This window comes from Vipera berus (assembly GCF_964194415.1).
Source record: "Vipera berus genome assembly, chromosome: 1".
NCBI lineage: Eukaryota > Metazoa > Chordata > Lepidosauria > Squamata > Viperidae > Vipera > Vipera berus.
Genome location: NC_138202.1, coordinates 315,035,416 through 315,056,966, shown reverse-complemented (window position 1 = coordinate 315,056,966; position 21,551 = coordinate 315,035,416). Strand labels below are relative to the sequence as shown.

The following is a 21,551-nucleotide window of genomic DNA, read 5'->3' as shown; positions in this document are numbered from 1 at the left end:
AGATTTAACAACTGAATGGAATAAAGAATTAGAGTGAACTGTTAAGAACTATTAAATGACTTAGGTAATTCACAGTTTGTACATTCAGTGATAAATGATAAATCAATGATAAAGTATCAGTACTAAAAACTTCCGTAGATTTTATCAATTCAATAAAACATAATTGTGCAATTATTGACAATGTAGACTAGCAATGGATAATATGAAATGCTCCTATAGAACTGCCCTGTTCTATACGAACAATCTCTCCTTCCTCCCTCCCTCCCTCATTTTCTCTCTCTCCTTTTCTTTCCTTTCTTTCTTCTCTCTCTCTCTCCCCCCCATATTCAACTAATAAAAGTGAAATATAGCAAACAAAATAATGCATTTGTGTCAATAAATTCCAGCACAACATTTGAAAATATATAATAGAAAATCACTTTTTTCACTTTTCTCTTTTCCTATAAAAAGATTTATATTATATGAAGGGAATAAAAAAGACAAAATTAGTACCGGTAAGTGGAAACTGAATTAAGTGACTTTCTTTTCTTAAAACTAATTCTCAATTTTTAAACACTATGATGATGGTGTATCATTAATAGAAAAGAAGGAAAAATTAAGTTTAGCATATGAGAAAATTTAGCTCAAATGCCTGCACATGGATCTTTCAGCCTTTTGATTGCTTTTATTGCCATCCACAGTACATTTTTTTCAATCCTGACTCCTTAGTAAATAACATGTCTCTTAGTCAGAAACCTTGTAAATATCATGTTATACCCTCAAAACATTAATTTGCAAGTCTTCATACATTTACTAAAAAACAGTAGCTAGTTTTTGTTTCTGCTTCTCCTTAAAGAATACTGTCCACTGCAGCAAATTCCTGTGGCCAAATTGTAAGCACTACAAGTAACATTCCATTAAAATGGCACTAAAATAAACCAAGATGGCAGATAAATTAAGATAAATTTCAGAAAATTATATTATATGAAATGCTAATTGTATGTAATTCTAATTAATGAGACTTGTAACAAATTCATCTATTACAGCCAAGGATTTATTATTACAATTTTTATACTGCAAGCACTACTATAATAGAAGGATATTATTTCAAGGAAGAACATACTTTAACCCTATCTGTAAAAGGGCAGAAGTGCAAAACAAGGTTGTTTCTTTCTGTCAAGATTTAAATCAGCTTCAGAATGAAAATTAAATTTTTGTATCAGGACTTGCTAAGAATAGATTTCTTGAACGCCCTTATAGGACAGAAAGCTTTCTATAGATAGTACAATATATCATATTAAACTTTATTGCCAGGTATTACTTTCAGTTATATTCCCTTCTCTGAGCAGTAAATAATTTTCCATTCGCTAGAGAGGAGTAACCTGTGGTATTCTAGAAACTGTTGAATACCACAGGTTGAATTTCAACAGTTTTATCATTTTTGATCGTAGAACAAACAGACTGAAATTGAGACCAATCATAGTTCACTCTGTTCTAGGCAGTCAGATTATATAGTATCATTTATTTATCTACCCATTTATATGCCTACTCCAGCAACTCTAAATAGCTATTTATTCCTGTATCTATAGTTACCACTATAGTTTATTATTGGATAAATTATACAAAAGATCTAGCTAAGTGTGTAAGTCAGAATGCCGTAATATAGTTTATTTGCCTGATCCATGTCATCCATGTCTGTTATAATCTGGTGATGACTAGCTACAAAAGACTATGTTTGGATTCAGATCCAAAAAGATGCCTCACAATATGTGAGATGGAATCAAAACAATTGTCTGCAACCCTCTAAGGTAGCTCTAATTCCAACACCACCAGTAACTACTGGAGGCAGCTTTGTTCCAAAAACTACAATTTCTTGGAACAACCATTGCTAATGAGTAAATAAGAAAAATAATGGATACAAACCAGGTATAAAAAAGAATGAGATACAGTGGCACTGGAAATAATGCAGTTAATGACCAGAAAATTGACTTCAAGAAGAGAGGTCCTTGTGTAAAAAATTTCAAAGCTTCATTAATGTGTCCACACAGGAAGATATCAGGCTGGGAATAGCTGTGCTAGATGCAATGTTAAAATAAGTGAGCAAAGTATTCACAGATATTTATACAGATACACTCAGCTACACACCTAATATATTGTTTGCGAAACAAAGTCATAAAGTTTTCCTTACTGCTTTTGAAAAGTCCAGACATCCCACTCCACGTTCAAAAGTCCCAAGGCCAATAACCTGTAGAGTCATTAGGCTCACTGAATCCCATACTCTAACATGGGGCTGCAAAGGCTGTAAGTAAAAATAATTTGAAACAGATGATTATTGAAAAGATAAAGAGGCCCTTCCATTAAGCAGATATTGATTTGTATGAAGACAGTCATTGATCTACTGAATAAACATTGACATGAGTGAAGTCCTTGCAATAAATAAAGACATTTCAGTTCAATATTCAGAACACGTTTTAGATATAATCTTATTCATATTTACTCTAAAATGTATCAGATAAATGAATATAAGGCTGTAGCTTCCAACCATCACTGAGCCATAAACCACATCAACGGTTACTGAAATGTTTTAAATAATACAAGTAAGGAAAGATATAGTTGAGCAGCAATATCTCAGCATTTAGATTAAGGATATTTATTGGAAAAAATAGACAGTAATTCAGATCTATGCAATGTGAAGTTCATTCATGTCATAGGGCTCATACTTTCCTTCCCACTGTGCATCTTCCTTTAAAAAAGGCATAAGACAAGCAGGTACAGAAGAAGTCTGGTTAAAATAAACTTTTCAAGATTCATGTGGTTAACTGAAGACTTCTTTGGGAAATACACATTGCATAATGCAATTCAAGATAACGTGCACAAATTCAGACCTTTTGAATTATTCACCGGACAAAAACAATAGTAAAAATGAGAAATTCCTAAGACTCTTTCCAGAATCAGAAACCAATTATTGAGATAAAGTCATTAAAAACTTACTCTTCCATCTTTATCCACTCCAGCTAGCTGTCCAGTTGCTATCCTGATTTTGTCTGGATGAACTGCAAGGCTGGAAGAAATAATCTTGTTAGGAATAATGCATGCTTTCACACTAACTGCCTATCTGGAAGTGGTGAAAAAGTATTTGACAGCTTCATGTAGATTTTAGGGAAATAGCAGCATACTTTTTATGAATCCAAAGCACTCTATTCAAAGTGTTAAATAGGGCTTGTTTTGTGCCAGCATGATGGATCTAAATCATCATGTCTTGCTCATGTGATCCTTAATCAGCACACAGGCATGATCAAAACGTCACATTTTTCTCTTTCAAAATCAAAAATTTATAGCTGATAGAAATGTTAGCAAAAGTCGTTAAATTGTCACCACACTGATATTTTGATTTAAAGTACCTGAAAATATTTATATTTTATATTTACTATACAATTATTTTCTAAGGAGCATATTAAAAATAGCAATTGTTCAGATATGGAAAAAGAAAAATTAATTAATGACTTTGTATACAAAGTCATAACTTAACTTATTAATGCTGAGGCAATATGGAGAGAGTATAGATTATATCAGTTTAACTAACTTTTACCAAAGAAGAGCTGAAACATTTCATTAATAACATAGGATTGGAAAATTCCTCAATAAAATCAAGTATCCGAAAGAATGCCTCTAAATTCTGGAAGAAACCACATGATTTTATTTATGATACATGAGTGTCTTCATCACTGTTCTTGGCATGTTTGTATATTAGATGTTGGAAACCAGGCACATGGCAAATAGCATGAAACTATCAATCTCTTTAATATTAACTGAAGTATGAATAATGGAAACATTTACTAACCATTTAACACAATCTGTATGACCCAAGTAATGACGCTGAGTCCGCTCTTCATAATTAAACAGTATTACCACAGATGCTATGAAATATACTATTTCTCCAGTAGGTAAGAGGTAAACATTAGCTCGACAGTCCCTGCCACGATAACCATATCTTTTTTTTTAATGTCAAGGTTTTTCAGAATGAATCAGCATTAATGATGGAAGCTTGTGCTATAAAGATCTGTGGTAAAATGAAAACATGTTTCTCTCATATTCTGCCTATAGTCCACTCCACTTGGAATTGGAATTGGAATTTTGAGCCCAAGAGACTTGTTTGGAGTCCACATTGGTATCAGAATCTGGTGTTTTCTTACAGACACTTGAAAGTCCTTTTGAAACTTCTAACTGAAAATTATTTCATAAGTGATATATTTTTTAAGCTTGACTAACAGCTACACAGTTCAATTCAGTTTTTAGCATTTATGAAATCACTTTGGATTCCTGCTGACATAAATAATGTTGATATTCATCTTTTTTTAAAAAGTTTTGTAGTGTTTAGACCTTATGTTTGGTATTTAAATTTTATTATATACATATTTTTATATAGTGCCCCAAAAGCTTGGAATGGAATTATTAATAAAGACCACATACTCTATTGTTGTAGTGTATTATAGAATTGTGAAAGCCTGCCAAAATTTTCCACTATCCTGCCTTATACCACACAGAATCATGTTGGGGTTATTTTGAATCTCTTTTATGTTTTTTCCCAGGGCTGAAATTTCATGTACTATCTATTTTGTTAATGGCTTTTGCATTCCTTCACTAGCTCTGCCTTCCTTTACAGCAGGAGAAGCATCCATAAGTCTAATGTTTCCTTCAAAATAATGAAATTAATGTTCCTCTGTAACCTCTGACCCTTTAATAAAAGTATGATACATCACAATGCAAAAGAGATGGAGCCTGCATTGTGGTAGTACTTTTGTCAATCCTTCCCACTTTTCCAGATGTCTCTGTGGACAACAGCCCTGCTGAAAGGGTAACATATGTGCAGAAATTGGGTTGACATTCAGTTTATAATACTGCTTGTTATCCGATTAAAATTGTATCAATGCTGCATTCACATATTTGTGTTCACACAGTATTTATCTGAAAAGGTAGCCTAGTTTATCTATTTTCATATCAAATGATTCACCATTAAAATGGGATGATAGTCTGAGATTCACTGTAAACATGGTAACAAGTTTTTCCCCTGTAACACTAAAAATTATGTCACAATCCATCTTGCTACTCTGATCTTTCAAACTCATTGGGTAGTCTTCACATTGAGTATTTTCTTCCTGCATGCTGCATCTTTTCTGAGATTGTAGATGAGTAATGATGTTCAATGGTTTAATGGTTTAGATCAGGGTTGTCAAACCCAATCGCATTGTGGGCCTTTTTGCTCTTGCAGGGCCAGGGTGGGTGTGGCCTGCGCGGGCCGCATCCTGTCCACGGGCCACGTGTTTGACATGCCTGGTTTACATGAATGAATGAAAAATGTAGTTTGTATATGGCTCTGGCCTGACATTTGGATGATATGCAAAAAATACACACAAGGGAAGGTAGACCTCAAGATAACAAAAAACAAAGCTCCCTAATGTGTATAAGACAGTCACCTCCATGATCCAAGAAGGCAACTGCTGCCTTTTTAAGTGATGGTAATCCAGTGCTTGACAGCATGAAGAAATATAGGGCTCTAAAGTAACTATGGGAAATGTCTGTGTGAAACTATTTTTAAAAAATGAAAAGTAATTGAGTTGGTGAGTGGTTGCTACAAGAAAACTCACATCCAAGAAGTTCCAGATGACAGCAATATTTTTTCTCCCTAAGAGATAATGTATTAATTTTTACCAAATTAAAAAAGCCTTAAAATAATAAGGCAAAATTGGAAGATAGATTTTAAAGGGAAGAGGGAAAGCAAAATATTGAAAATAGAAAATGCTTTCCTTGAAGTGTGCAATAAGGATACACCCACTCCAGTTTTAATTTCTCAGGGGGCAGCTCTGTCTTGATTTCATAATATTTGTCAACATCTGAAGGAAGAAACATTGTGATGGGCCGTCCCCGCATGAACATCTTGATATACTCGCCTTCTGTTAAAACAAAAACCACATACCAGAATGAGAATGTTTTGCGCTATAGATAGATAGATACACAGACAGACAGACAGACAGACAGACAGAGATAGATAGATAGATAGATAGATAGATAGATAGATAGATAGATAGATAGATAGATGATAGATAGATAGATAGATAGATATAGATTCACAATTTTAGGCCAGAATGCCCAAACAGAATTATGACAAGACATTCATAATAATGTCAGTGAACTAGTGGCTCAGAATATTGGTGCTGGCAAAGTAAAACACATCTTTTATCCAGTTCCGCAACTTTCCCATCCTCCTCCTCTATTAAGTGCGTAAGAAAATTCTTATCTGATTCTAAAATGTCTGCATTTTTTTCTATTGCTTATTTATTCATTTTCCCTTATTGTCTTCTGTGGAAGATTTAAAAATTATAAGCCGAATGAACCAAATAATTATAAAATAAATAATGCTGGAGCCAGCATCTGAATTAAAATGTAAAAAGAAAACAAGCATCAGTAATATTTTACTTTAAAGGTCAAGTATATGCAGAGTAAACATATTCTTAAGTAGAATGTTGCATTATTTCAACAATTATCAATTACTCTAATATAATACACTGGCATGTTATGAAATATCCACAGGTATGCTGCATCATCATTAGAAGTGAACTGCTTCCATTTCTCCTCTCATGTCTCAGCAACCAGTGACATCTCAGGAGTTCTACCTATGGGATAAGTGTTGTGAGATGCTACTTGGCAGTTCCATTTATGAGATGTGTGCCATGAAATACAAAGAGCTGAAAAGTTCTGGACTATTCAGATAAAACTAAAGCACCTGCATCTTTCTCAAATGGATATCTTTGAAACTGGCTTTAACCCCTTTCTTTGTGGGGATTTCTGGGGAATAACACTACATTTGCCTCAAAACAAATACAATGGTACCTTGGCACCCATCAATTATTTCCAGGAGGCGCAATGAGTACCAAAAATGACAAGTATCAAACAAATTTTTCCCATGCAGAATAACATATTAGTCATGAGGCAATAGACAACAACAAGTTCTAGCATCTTGAGTACCAAACAAATACTGAGTACTATGACAAAAATTTTATATCAATGTATGTTGAGTACGAAATTTGACAAATTTCAAAATAGTTGACTACCAAGTACTACTGTACAAGAAGTATACTCTGTGAGGCTCATTTAGAGCTACAAACTGATTCCTATGTAAATGTTGGTAATTACAAATGCTTCACTGCATATGTAAGCTATGCCTTTGCCAGGGTGAAGCTTAGAATTGAATCCAATGAAACATCAGCCCAAAGAGCTTAGTCGTGTACAATATGGGGAACATGTGGCCTCGTGGAAGTTGCTGCATTAAATTGCCAAGAGCTTTTAGTGAAGATCATGATTAATGGTAGTTGTACAGATCTTAATAGAATAATAACATCTAACAAATTGAATTGCTAAGAAGTAAGAAAATGCCTTTATAGCGGATTGTGTGAATGAAGGATCTTAACAGGTCTTCCTTAAATTGTAAAAATTTGCAGTGTAACACAACTTGATACATATTCTTGGTAAAATGGGAAATATGAAAGGAAAAGCATCAAGAATATATGGTAAAACAGCTTCATTCATGTTTCAATAATTCAGTCTAGATGAAATTAATTATATATTCAATAGTTCAACAGTCAATGGACATGAAGTGCCTTTAGTTATCATTCCAAAATATGCTATATACAAATTGTACTGAGGTGAGTTAGTACTGCTTCCTGGCAGGCATTTTGTCTACCTGCCTATTGTGGGAAGCAAGAACTTTTGACTACTCTTAATGAACTTTTGAACACACTGAACTCATAAAAGAATTCAATGACATCAGAAGAAAAACAGGAAATGAAAGTATGAAGTTTGTGGAGCTGAGATTATAAATAATTTCCTACAAAGTTACTAAGACGCTCTTGAGTTCTTATGCATGGAAATAACAAGAAAATACCACCATTTTTCTATTGGGGCATATTATGCAAACTTTATAAAATAAATTCATTTCTCAGATAATTTAATTAAAATGTCTACATAAACAATTTATCACTAATCTAACTGGTGTAATCTGGAGGGGGGGTTGCTTCTTACACTATCCTCAATTCTTTTTGAAAACCAACACCAAGAAATGGTCTCATCAATATACAAACCTACAGGGAAATTAAGCATTAAAGCAAAAATCTTTTGAAAAACTATACAGATAATGTCAGAAGATCAACAAAAGCATTTTCAAACAAAGAATTCTAGCTCTGGGCCACGTTCCTGCAAATACAAGCTAAAAGAAGACTCCCTTTTAATTTATATTGCCTTAATTACCATGTTCCAGAACATTAGTTTGAATTTTACTGGATCAGTTCCAAATTGTTCAACAGTTTTTTTAAAGACTACAACCAGAAGACATTGTTCATGTGGATATTGGGCAAGATTTCAACATTTTTTTATCTTCAGTGTTTCTTCAAATTTTTCAAGAGGGTACTAGTTATTTTTAAAAAGAAATATGTAATATCTCATATATTTAAAAGGACAATGATAGAAATTCAGTCCTAAACTGGTTATCTATCAAATGGGAAAACACAGGCCGTCAATAATGGTTATATATATTTTATTTGGATATTCATTAAAAGAAGCATGTTTTACATACATGTTCTGAATATTCTTCTTCATATGAAAGCAACACTCTACCTGTATTTCTTGATCTTGCCTACAGAATTACAGAGAACCAAAAAATGTTTTCTATAATACTGTAACTGAAGCATGAAAAAGGAACTATTTGGTTGTGTTTTTTTTTAAAAAGCCTGTATGAACATAATGATTCAGATATCAGATGGTGACAGTTTGAGGTGGTCTGCTCATTTTTCTTTACTGTAGTTGGCCATCACAAAGAAAGTTTAAACATCACTGCAAGACTGGTGTGCTCAAGCACTGCATGCAACCCTATGTTCAAAACAGGAACGTTTTGATATACAACTCTGGCACTGAAAGTAAGTCATTAAAAAGTAGGATGCAATAATCCTTTTCCATCAAATCACTTCTTTTCTACCTAAGGTAGAAAAACATAGCCCTTAATATATAAAACACTGGTTTGCACTTCCTTTTGCAAAAAGAAATGCAATGATAATATTTCAGAGGGCTTTTACACTAGGCTTTCCTTTTAAAAGAATTAACTTTTGTTTTCAAAATGTTTATCATAAATACAAATGGTAAAATAACTGCAACAAAGGAGCCAATAATCGATGCATTTCTCCAATTCTAGATCATGCTCTCTGAATTTGGTTGTTTTCTTGCAGACATTTCAATTCAAGTTACTATTTGTAGGACTTTAATGTACTGGCAAGAAAGATTAATTCAGTCTCCCCCAGGTTTGGTGTTCTTTCAAGTGCGCTCCCACAGAGAGGGCCTCCTCAGGGTGCCGTCGGTCAAAGAGTGTCGACTGGCGGCCCCCAGGGGGAGGGCGTTCTCTGTGGGCACGCCAGACCTTTGGAACCATTTACCGGTGGAGCTCCGGATGGCTCCCGACCTTCGCTCCTTCCGCCGTGACCTAAAAACTTACTTATTTGAACAAGCCGGCCTGGTCTGATGGGTTTGGGATATTTTAATATTAATTTTATTAATTTTTATTGTAATTGGGCTACTTATTTAATTCTTTTTTAACGTTTGTACATTGTATTTTATTGTATTTATTGCCCTGTACACCGCCCTGAGTCCTTCAGGAGAAGGGCGGTATAGAAATTAAATTATTATTATTATTATTATTATTATTATTATTATTATTATTATTATTATTATTATTATTATTATTATTATTATTATTATTATTTCAAACAGCGTAATTGTCCAGTAAGTACACAAACTTCCAAGATTGTCATGCCAGCTATTTCTACAGCTATTTTTCATTTACATTTTTTCTTAAAATATAACTGTGTAAATGTATCATCTTAAAGGAAGGGATTTCATATTTGCAGGCAAATTAGAAAAAAAATGCAAAATTATTGGTTGGCAGATATATCTCACAATATTTTTAAGCAAAAGCGCTTATATCTATAAAATAAATGCACTATTTATGAAGAAAACGAAAGGTTGGGTGGGTGTACTTCTATACGTTCACCTCAGGTAATTCAAAGAGATAATCCTATACTGCATTAACACTTTTTGTTAAAAGAAATCTGCAAGCAGAGACTTGCTGTCCTGGCAGCAACCTATCAAGGCTTTATTGCACATTCAGCCATGTCAAAAGCTGAGTCCTTAAAATAGGCACTGGCACATAGTTGCATCCTTGATCTAAAGCCAAACATGGTAGAAAATTTATTAGAATCATTAAGTCACGGCATGTTGTTGATATTCATTTCAAGACTTTTGTATACTTTGAAAAATATATCTACAGTTAACCGATGCTGTTAATGCTATAATAAGTTGAATGACGTTAAAAGAAGAAAAAGAATGAAGAAAAAAGCACTCTTCATATGTTCCCCTTTAAAATATGATGCCATAAACTTCTGGAATTTGAGTATGTTTGTAAGATATACGAGGTATTATTCTTTACTGAAAAGTATTGCACACACATAAGCAAATGAGAAACATAACTATAAAAAATGGGGATAAACAGTCATGAAGTATTTAAAAAGTATAAGCTGTGATAACTAAAAATAATCTTAAAAGTATGTAAAATGGCTCTAGGAAACAATACAACATAAGTGATTGGTAATAAACAGTACAATTCTGCTATTGATCAGTTAATTAATAATTATAGTAGGGAAAAAATCAGTATCTAAAGTCAGGTCTATATGGACTCAATCAAATATTCTGATACATTATAATACATGATTTCTTCCTATGAAACTCCTTTTTTAAGAATATAGTAATTTTTTAGGTCAGCAACAGAATGTCCCAGGAACTTAAATGGTTTCCCACCATTTTCTGAATATTCCTTCTCTTATGTTTGTAGGTCTTCATCCAAAATCAACAAGAAATCAGTTTATTATTCTTAAAACAAGTTTAATTAAGGTTCCTACATTTCCTTTCTACCTTGAGGAGAAAGCTTTTCCTTCTATTTTAGATTTCTATGAAGGTTATTACTATATGTGATTTAGTGAGAAAAACCAATTGGAAGCCTTAGTTTATAAAGCTGTCAAGATTCAATCAAATAGAATAGAATAGAATAGAATAGAATAGAATAGAATAGAATAGAATAGAATAGAATAGAATAGAATAGAATAGAATAGAATAGAATAGAATAGAATAGAAGCTGGAAGGGACCTTGGAGGTCTTCTGGTCCATCCCCCTGCTCGAGCAGGAGAACCTATACCATTTCAGACAAGTGACTGTCTAGTCTCTTCTTAAAAATCTCAGTGATGGAGCGCCCACGATTTCTGAAGACAAGCTGTTCCAATGGTTAATTGCCCTCAATGTTAGGAAGTTTCTCCTTAATTCCAGATTGCTTCTCTCTTTGGTCAGTTTCTAACCATTGTTTCTTGTCCTGCCCTCTGGTGCTTTGGAGAATAATCTGACGCCCTCTTCTTTGTGGCAGCCCCTCAAATACTGGAATACTGCTATCATGTCACCCGTTTCTTCTTTTCTTTAGACTAACCAAAGCAAAGTCCTGTAGCCGTTTTTCATATGTTTTAGTCTCCAGGCCTTTGATCATTTTAGTTGCTTTAATCTGACTCTAAATGTGATGTGTGGTAAAATTTAAAGTGGAAGATTCAGATCCCTCCTCACTGCTACTAAGAAAGAAAAGAAGGTAAACTGAGGGATGCATAAATGCTGGCTTTGACACATATCTCAGGTATTTATTTATTTAAATAATTTGTTTGGTTGCTTGCTCCTATACAGCTCACAACAAGCAAAAATAATAATAAAAAAAGAACAAACTCTTCCCACCATGTGCCAGACTATTGTACCTATACTCTTAATCCTGTGTGTGTGCGTGTGTTATATAGCCAGAAACAACTCATGCATCATGTAAAAAGATTCTAATCTAATAATATTTATGCTATAATCAGTATTATTTTTAGAGAATAATAAGCAAGAAACATTAATCCATGTAATATGTAATATTTAGAAGTCCACTTTTTTTCCAAAGTGCTCTACAGTAACCTTGATCCAATTTACTGTGACAATTAACTAATACAGATATGGAAAAGGCCCCCAAAGCCCTAAGGACACTGAAAATCAGTAGGATTAAAAGAGAAAAATATTGTCAGTATGAAAATCTTTAGATTTGAAAATTTTAGAAAAAGATTATACAGTTTCTTTCTGAATATATTATCTTTAGAAATGTACTAATCATTATATAAAAAGGCCTTATACCATTTATAGCTACTCATTTTCACAAACTACTATTTATCTAGTTTAAAGTTGACAAAAATTATATTAATGTGCATTTTAATAATTGTACGGTTATCTAATACAATTAAAGCTACATTAAAATGCACATTAATATAAAGAAGAAATTTGCATATTTATCAGTCTTGACCAAGATGGGTAAGAGATGTTATATCTTGTCATATTGATATTGTACTGTATAGGATTGTGTAACCTTCTTAGCACTATGTGGCAGAAGTAGTATTTAAACCCTGTGTGAGACAGGTAGCCATATAAATTTGATAAAATAAATAAATGGCGTAATAGAGAAATGTCCATTTTCAGAAACCTTTCCCAACCTGGCACTCTCAGTGTGTTGGTATTAAAATCATTATCCTATAAAGTAGTTGGAAAATATGGGGAGTTGCAGCTTCAACAAATTTGGAAAAAAAACAAGGAAGAAAAGGTTGGTGTATGGAGTGCCACAAAAGAAATACCAAATAAGTAAAGGGCATTTGCCAAAGTATAGGGATAGATAAGTAAATCATCTGAACCATACAATGAGGAGGAAGATAATTCCATATCTGCAGATAGTCAAATTATGAAATTGTGTGAAGTCATAAGCATGACTATGTGTATGCCTCTACAAAAGACAAATTGCAGCCATTTTAGTATATAGGCCATACAGCTAAATGAACTTGTTTTCAACATTTATGTTTCAGTCATGTTTGCAAATCAAAGCAACTTTCTTCTAATCCTCAATAAGAACTTTTATTAGCTAAGAGTAAGGTAAATATATAATTCAACACGTTTTAAACTTCTTTTGATATGTCTTCAGCCAAATAAGCAGCATTTTCTGACATAAACAAGTTTCTTTTGTAAGTTTTGTCATATTTTTTTTTAAAGTTTTCAAGTTTTGGATTTATTATTTATTTATTTGCTCTTCATCCTGATGTGAGGCTACTGTATAACTGGGAATACAGAATACCAAAGGCAAGAAAGGATCTGTTAGTTAGCATTTCATACTATTAGAAGGAGAGTACCTGGACAATAACTCAGCTTAGGTATGTGTATTTGTGTCCATTATCCAATGAACATTTGTCAATTAGAGAGAAATGTGTTTATGTGATTACAATATTGTATTATTGAAGTTAAAAAATTCCAATAATTACAATTAAAAATTGCATAGATGATCTCATGTGCTTTGTGGAAGAGGAAAGAATAAAAATCCAAATTAAAGCCAACAAAACAAAACAAACAACATTTAAGCATGAATCATTTTAATCAATACCTTGATTATTCTTTTTTAGGGTTAACATTTTTTATTTATGTGTAGAAATCAAAAAAACTCCCAGATGTTTTTTGTCTCAGGTGAAGCCTACCATTGCAACAAATCTAAGTTTGCAAAATAAATGTGTCATCCTCAAGTTATGACTGTAATTGAGCCAGCAATTATGATTGTAAGTAGTGGCAGTCATAAAACAAGTCACCACATGACTGGATCCAATTTTATGAGATGGTTGCTAAGTGAACACAATGATAGTAAATGATGTACTCTTTAAGTGAATACCATGGTGATTAAGCAAACCCATTGTTTCTTATGGGGTGGTTTTTGCTGAAAATAAGGAGTAAATGCTGGAAATGTAGAGTAAATTTAGTGCCCCATCATCATGGTCACGTGACAATAGAATGCTGCAAATGGCCATAAATGAGGGCAGTTGTCGAGCACCCAAAATGCAGTGATGTTGCTATGGGGAGGGGCTGATTGCCAGAACTTCAGAGAAAGTCCATCATAACTTGAAAGGTCACTAAGTGACCAAGGACTACCTGTATATGCACATGAGAAAGAAATCAAGTACAGCAAATAAACCACAGAGACTCTATGCTGAATTGGAAAGCCAAACAATTGTCACAGCAAACAGAGTATTATGCTGCATTTTAGTATGGGGTTTTGGGCCATACCCAAGCCCAATGTTTAATATGACTATACAGCAGCCTGTAGTTTTTTCTGCACGACAAAACTCCAGTAGTTTAAAATGAAGGCAGCAGATCCAAACTCACAGTTGATTGTGCACAAAGATATATGAATCAGGACACACAGGTTTTTTAGATGCAAAGTTCTTCTAAGTAATATTTGCAATATTTCCACTGCAGAGGTAAGCAGGCAAGATAAACAAATCTATTGAACTGTAAACAGTAAATCAATTTTATCATGTTAACAATAGATGCTAATTATTCCAAAACAACTACTGAGAATGATTATCAAACATATTAATCTTAATTAATAACAGCAAAAAGCAAATATTTCTGATTACCTTGACTGACAATCACATCTTTGTGTCTATGGAAAGAAAAGCATGGTATTACTAATATATAAAAGCATAAATCCGAAAGGTTTAGATCATTCATCCTTAACTGAAATCCTTCAGATGGGTTAGCATAATTTTCAGCTGACAGGGCCCATTGGATTTACTGGCTGGAGATAATGACTATTGTTTTCTAACAGAATTAGAGGGTGTTATGAACAGGAGAAGAAGATTTTGATCTTAAAATACAGTGACATTGACACAAATTATAGTGTTAAATCATCTACATGAAAAGTAATGAATAAAATATGCATTTTTAAAAAGGAATTTTTGATATGAATCTATTTTAAAACTTTTACATTTTATATTTTGAAAAAGTAATTTGGCTTTATATGAAATCTAAATAATGGTAAGATTCTGATTAAGTAATGTAACAGAACAATTTACTTCAAAGCTACCTAATTAAAGGGGAAAATGTGGTAAAGTAAGAATGCAGGTGTTCAGAAGATGAATGAAACATACACCTGGAGCTTTTCTAGAACTACACCACCAAAAATCATGTAGGTTCATAACTTGCACATTAAAATGTTGGAAAGGGGATGAAAGTCAATGCAATTGTACAGGGCATCATCCAACATTTCATAATTTTGCTCAAGAAATGTGATCTTCCTTATCTTAATTCCCAAATCTGCTCTTGGTGCCTTTATTTCCAACAGATTTGAGTGGTGGCAGTGATAAACTCAAGGAAGGAGAAAATCAATTCCACCAGTGATAGTGAAAGACAGGACTGGTCTTCAAAATTATTATATTTTTACAAAGGTTTCTAGACTAACAACTCAGAATAACTTTTCTGATGCCAACAAGGAATCCAGTACTTACTTATCTGCATTCTTGACACTTTTAGGCATCAATTTTGATGCAGAAGTTGCTCTTACTAATTTATTACGACTGTCTTCTGAACTTTCCCATGAGCTTTGTGATTTTTCAATTGTTGATAATCTCTTCAAACTAGAAAGACAAGCACAGTGTATTTCTATATTTAGTATATATGTTAAACCAAGGACTAAATGAGATACTGCAAGCAATTGTGCTGGAAACAAAACAGGTCAAGCAGCAGAAGATAAAAGAAATGCTAGGATAGGCCTTTCTCCAAGGAAATCCACAGGACTCTCAGAAAGGATTAGATAGTGCTCTAACTGGATATTGAAAGACAGTCAAAAGGGCAACATTTATTCAAGCCTCTTAGTACAGTTATCAAAGGTTGCTCTAAAACACTTGGTAAAAATAAAAAGATCACTTGATTGGCATTGTTATTCCCAAATCTAGAAACAATAACTTGACAACTTTCCCTATTTTAAATCAGGGGGAAAACCAGGGGAGATTTTTTTAAAATAAAGGAGCCTATGAGTCCTGGTTGGACATGTGCTCACAGCTCTTCTTCAGTCTTCTATTTTTCATCTAGTTCTGGTTGGTAATCTTAATGCTTTGACAAGATTACAAAGAATAAATTATTGCTAACCACAATAAAGTAGGTTATCAGAAATAGAACGTTTCCCTCCAAAACCACTGTTGCCACCAGGACTTCAAATAGCTACAAGTCCAGGCAGATCCCCAAACTGTACATTAATTCCATTTGGAAAAGTATAATTCAGAAGTAAGGACAGAAAATGTCCTAAGCCAGATGATCCATGAACCCATTGTCAAACAGTCTTAAAGAGTTGAATTTAAGCCTGGCTCTCCCCATTTAGATCTTAACAGCCTCTAGGCACTGGAATAAAATCTTGACATCATCACTTGAGTGCCCAGAGGCTGAGATGTACAATTGACCATTATTTGTGTACAGATGCTTCTTGACCACAGGCTGACAGATGTTTCCAGTAGCTTTATTTAGAAGTTAAATAAAGGGTGAGAACATGAAGTGTGAGAGCATCAAGTTTCAGGCTTGATATCTCCTCTCCCCAATACCAACTACCGGTAGAAACAGCCATAAAGAAAGGAGGAGAATCAGTGTAACACCAAGTCAGTCACTCTCAATCTCCTTAGCTGGGCCAGAAGGATACCATGATTGAAGGTACTGAAAGCTGCTGAGAGACAAGAAGAAACAGGATGGCTGTACTATGACCGCCCTGGTTTCACAGTTATGAGTAAATGCTATCTGAATCCAATGGTCTGGTGTGGAAACCTGAAACTCCAGTCCAACCACCATCTCAAGAACCTTCCCCCCCAAAAAGGAGACTAAGATTGGATAAATGTGGTCCAGGATTGTTGGGTTTAATGATGGCTTTTGAGAAGTGTATCACACCCCATTCAAAGTTGAGCATTATTATTGTCTCATTCAAAAGGAATTTATCACTGTGTGGATCATATAAATCTTCACCAATCAGGAGAGTCATGGATTTAATGACGAAACAGCTAGAATAATAGAACTAAGAATCTTGTCCATTTCCTTGGGAGATACAGGATAAACCTCTTCCAGGTAAGAAAACAAGACTGTCACTCAGTCATCTTGTCAGGCTGAAAATTACAATAGTCACATTTCTACAGTTGCCCAATTAACTGCTTTGCAATGAATCCCATTAAGACAATTTTTAAAAAGACAATTTGTGAAAATGTAAGTTAATTTCCACAAGAACTGCAAAAGCTAGAAGGAAAAAAGAAAGTAACAAAAGTTATGAAGTCAAACTTTAGGGAAAAAATGAGAGTGCACATTTTCCTTGCTCAGAAAGTCACAAATTAACATGCGGATCCCAGGAACAGATACCTTGTACAGGAAGATACTAGAAAGAACAGACCAAACTCCATGTTAAAGCTAATTTTGTGCAGGATAACAGAGTTCATGACAAACTGTTAAACATGCATTGGTTAGAGCTGCGTTAAACCTCATGATTTTGCTTACATGGAAAGCATCTGCCGTGTCTCCAAGTACTGTAGACACCAAGCAAGTACAGCTTCCCAGCATATGGGAACACACACATACACACCTCATATAAAAAACCCAAGTCACATATGTAGAGGTTCAGATCTAATCTCTGATTCAAACTGCTCTTGAAGAAGCAAAAAGCATACATATTTGCTCACACATTTTTGCTCAATTTGCTACCCATCTAAGGCAGTGGAAGGTCATCAGACCTTAAGTGATTATTTAATGGAATGTAATAGTTTTATTTAGGACAGAAGGGTCAATAAAAATAGTAGTGTCTGAAACATGGCTTGCAAGATGTATTTTCTATTTCATAGAAATAGGAACATGAAACTCATGTTTCAACAATTTGAAGGAGCTTTAATCAATAGTATTTGATTCCCCTGCTTTTGCAACAATACACATGTATGTTTCTGTCCAACAATTATTAAAATATACAGGGTGAATTCATAGAAAGTTAGTTGCAATAAAATTAATACAACAAAATTAATCATGAATGTTTCTACTTGATCACAGTGAAACTTAAGTTAAATAATATGTAACTAGCCCATACCTTGGGATAGGCAACTTTGTATCCTACAAATATTGTGGAGGAAAAAATTCTGCAATCCCTGATTAAAATGAGGACCCAGATTGTGGCAAGCAATATGTTGACTCTTAGAGGGCTGTAAGGCACTATGAAGTGGTATATAAGTAAATGACTCTAAGTGCTATTGTTATTGCTACCTTGGCTCAACCGTTTTATAATCTGAGGAATAACAGGTTGCCTATCCCTTAGCTACATTTCAAAAATATACTTTTAAAAAATCATTTTGATTTTGCAGCTTCCTCCATTGGAGAAAAATGCCACCAATAGCAACTGAAATGTGTAACACTATTTTACTGATTTATTTATTTACATTAAAAATATATTAAAAAATTACATAAGATTCTGGGTATTTTTAAATGTATTGGGGGGGAATTGCACAAGAGATTTCAGCCTGATTCAGATACTTAAGAGGTGGTATCTCTCAGGTATCAGTTACAGACTGTACACTTTAGATTTTAGTTAAATAGAATCTTTATTGATTTTTAAAAGCCTCTGACTAGAATCATACAGAACTATTGACTGCCATACACTGTTAGGACAGAATAATTTATTCAAATTTTCAAATTAACTGGATGCAGCTTTGGGATTATCCAGCACAAACTAATATGCAAAATAATTTGAATATATGGGATTTAGTTCTTATGATCTGCCTAGAAGTTTGCATGTTCTGTCTCTATTTTTTAATGCAAAATCTAATTGGGGAACTCTTTTTAGATCATTTCAGAAACAAGCCTCAAGGCTGTTATGTTTGCTTCAAAGAGTTCAGAGTTTTCATGGTAATTTTTAAAAAAAAAATATTCAAAGATTCTGGAACCAGAGTGCCTAGGAAATTTTGCTATTTGTCTCCTTTATCCTAAATCAGAAAAGGTGCTACAGCTACTGCTTTACATATGCAATGCTTAACTCCAGTGTTTGGTATCTATAATTCAATAGTGCTACGAGATTGGAAAGACCTCTTTATCAATTCCCTGCAGAATAGTAGCCAGAATAGATAGCCAGACATGATGGGAAAGAGTTTCCTAAACTGGCATCAAAACAAAGAAGATAATATACAAAGCACCCAGCAGAAAAAAGGAAGCACTGCAAGCCACCCAACGCCGAACATCCTAAGAAACAATGTGCAAAAAGGTTTATAATGCTAGTGAAAAGAATTGAGGGTCATTAGCATGTAATCCTCTGAATAGCTGAATATTTTTTGCTCATTAAACTATGAAATGCAGCAAGGATCCACTATAGTTACTGTAGATATGAACAGTGTGATCATTCACATTGTGTATACATTTCTTTTTCAGAATGCATTGTTAAATGGACAGTCCTTGCCACTACATTAATCTTTCTCTCCTGCCTTCAGTATATTTTTCTCCTTTGGCTAATTTTACTTCAGGGCAGTTATCTCAGTAGCAAGCCATTTATAATTATGCCTTTAATTGTTAAATGCATGATCTGCCTGTCCTCCAGAGGTTCACATAATGCTTGTTTCCTCACAGAAACAATAACTCTGTGTGGTAGATTCAGCTGACAATGACTGGATCAAAGCAACCCTGTAAGACTGTAAGTAGACTTCTAGTTGACCACTACCTCACATGTTACATAACTGCTGCTGAATGAAGATCAGATTGATTATTACTGCTGAATTTCAGACAGGCAATAAAAACTACTGTTAAGCCTCTGACAGCTCTTACCATTATTTGGGCTTCTTTTAAATAATGTTTTAAAATATTTTGCTCTTGCTTTATATATTATGGTGCTATTTTAAACTGACTACCATTCTAAATGTTTCTAATAAATATGACCTGGGGGAAAAGTGGCTTGGTGGAGAACTGTTAACTCTCCAGCAACAAGCAATATGAACTCTAAAGGGAGTTCAAAAGAAGAATGGAAGATTTTAAAAGACATATGCATGCTTTTAATGGAGAGCAAAGCGTAATGTTAGTATCATTGCAATTGCTTCCTAGCTGTGTATTTAGGAAACCTTTTGCCTGGAGCAGAGCTCTTGACTTCTGGGGTCTGCCTGTGTGTTGGGAGAATCTGTGCAGAGGGTTGGGGAGAAGGTGATACTTGAGATTGTGGGGTTTGGTCACTAGAATGAGAGTCCTCTTTTTTCTCTGTTTGTCCTTGATGTTTTTCCTTCTTTTTTTCTGTACCACTGCAAAACAAAGTATAAAAAAGTATGTACACACATATATAAACATATCAATTATTTTTAAAGCAAACAAATAGGAAAGAAGCCATAAAAGTGAATCAGGTTACAGAAGAACCAGATATTTAAACAATTTTCTTCATCCAGCTTTTACATTAAGAATTTTAATTTACCTATTAAAAGATAAGATACTTGGTCTAAGAATTTAGTGAGTAATTTATACATTACGTGATCTGTGGAATTCCTCATCATCATCCCATCACTGTCTAAAACATATAGGTTATCATATGCTATATTTTTCCAAGCAATATTCTATAGATTTCAAAAAAACACACCAACCCAACCAAAACTATAAATTACACATAGCAAATACAGAATAGTCCTCGAGTTAAGTCAGGCCATTTAATGAACATTTGAACTTATAAAAGGTATACACAAACACATTTCAGCACCCCTGCAGTCATTCACCTTTATGCATGACCATGGGGATAACTACAACACACCACCCACCTATTCCCCCCCCGCCGATCCTGCCCTGCTGGGTCCCCACAGGAAAAGGATCCTTGTCAACCTACTGAGTTCCACATACTTTTGCCCACTCCAGGTCACCTTTCGCTCACTTTATGCTAGTGCTACTGGACAAGAGGGAGCAAAGCATAGTAAGGAAAGTAAAACTGGCAAGATTTCTTCTCCTCAATTATGCCACATGGCCTAGCTGCCTTCTGTACTCCAACTTCCTGATCTCTGGTTATCTTCTAAAGGTAATTGTGAGAATTCTTGGACTTCCTGACATCTCTTCCCCCCTCTCCATTTCTGCCTTTTTGGCAGTCTTGATCTCAGTGGCAGTGCCCTACCACTGTGGCTGAAGCAGAGACCTAGGCATTCAGCAATCTCAGCTACTCAGCCATCGCCCTCAGCCTCTGCCAGGGAGTGCCATCGCAAGCCTCTGCAGCAGCCAGCCATCCTAGTGTCAAAGCACAAAGCCCCTGTTGCTCCCACCATCCTGCACTCTGCAGGCCCGGCAACGCACAGCTGATTTTTACCATCTTCCTCCCACTACAGATGAGGCACAAGAAATCTGCCCTTATGGGAGGCAGTTACTGGTCATATTAAGCTTTCTTCCCAAGGCCGCTTGTGTCATTTTCCAAATAATAATAATATGAAGAGTATTTTTAAAAAATAACATGCCCCATTCTCTCAATATATCAATGAAGATTCTCAGTCACGCAGGTAGAATTGTCTGAAAGTTGAGTCATGGCAACTGGACTTCTTTTCTTGTTCGTTCGCTGCTTATCCAAGTACCTTCTTCAGTGTCACAATGCAGAAAGCTTC

The 21,551-nt window shown here is 34.3% G+C and overlaps 1 protein-coding gene across 2 annotated transcripts in view; it reads right to left on the bottom strand.

Moving 5' to 3' along the window:
* Positions 1 to 21,551, bottom strand: part of EML4 (EMAP like 4) — a 156,151-nt gene that overhangs the window by 38,349 nt on the left and 96,251 nt on the right. For both annotated transcript variants that reach the window (XM_081315099.1, XM_081315100.1), the window contains exons 4-10: positions 20,052 to 20,225; positions 15,450 to 15,578; positions 14,580 to 14,605; positions 5,807 to 5,930; positions 3,821 to 3,970; positions 2,971 to 3,040; positions 2,168 to 2,278 (exon numbers count right to left, since the gene is read on the bottom strand). In XM_081315099.1, coding sequence (XP_081171225.1) covers positions 2,168 to 2,278; positions 2,971 to 3,040; positions 3,821 to 3,970; positions 5,807 to 5,930; positions 14,580 to 14,605; positions 15,450 to 15,578; positions 20,052 to 20,225 — 784 coding nt within the window. The remainder of the gene's footprint in view (positions 1 to 2,167; positions 2,279 to 2,970; positions 3,041 to 3,820; positions 3,971 to 5,806; positions 5,931 to 14,579; positions 14,606 to 15,449; positions 15,579 to 20,051; positions 20,226 to 21,551) is intronic.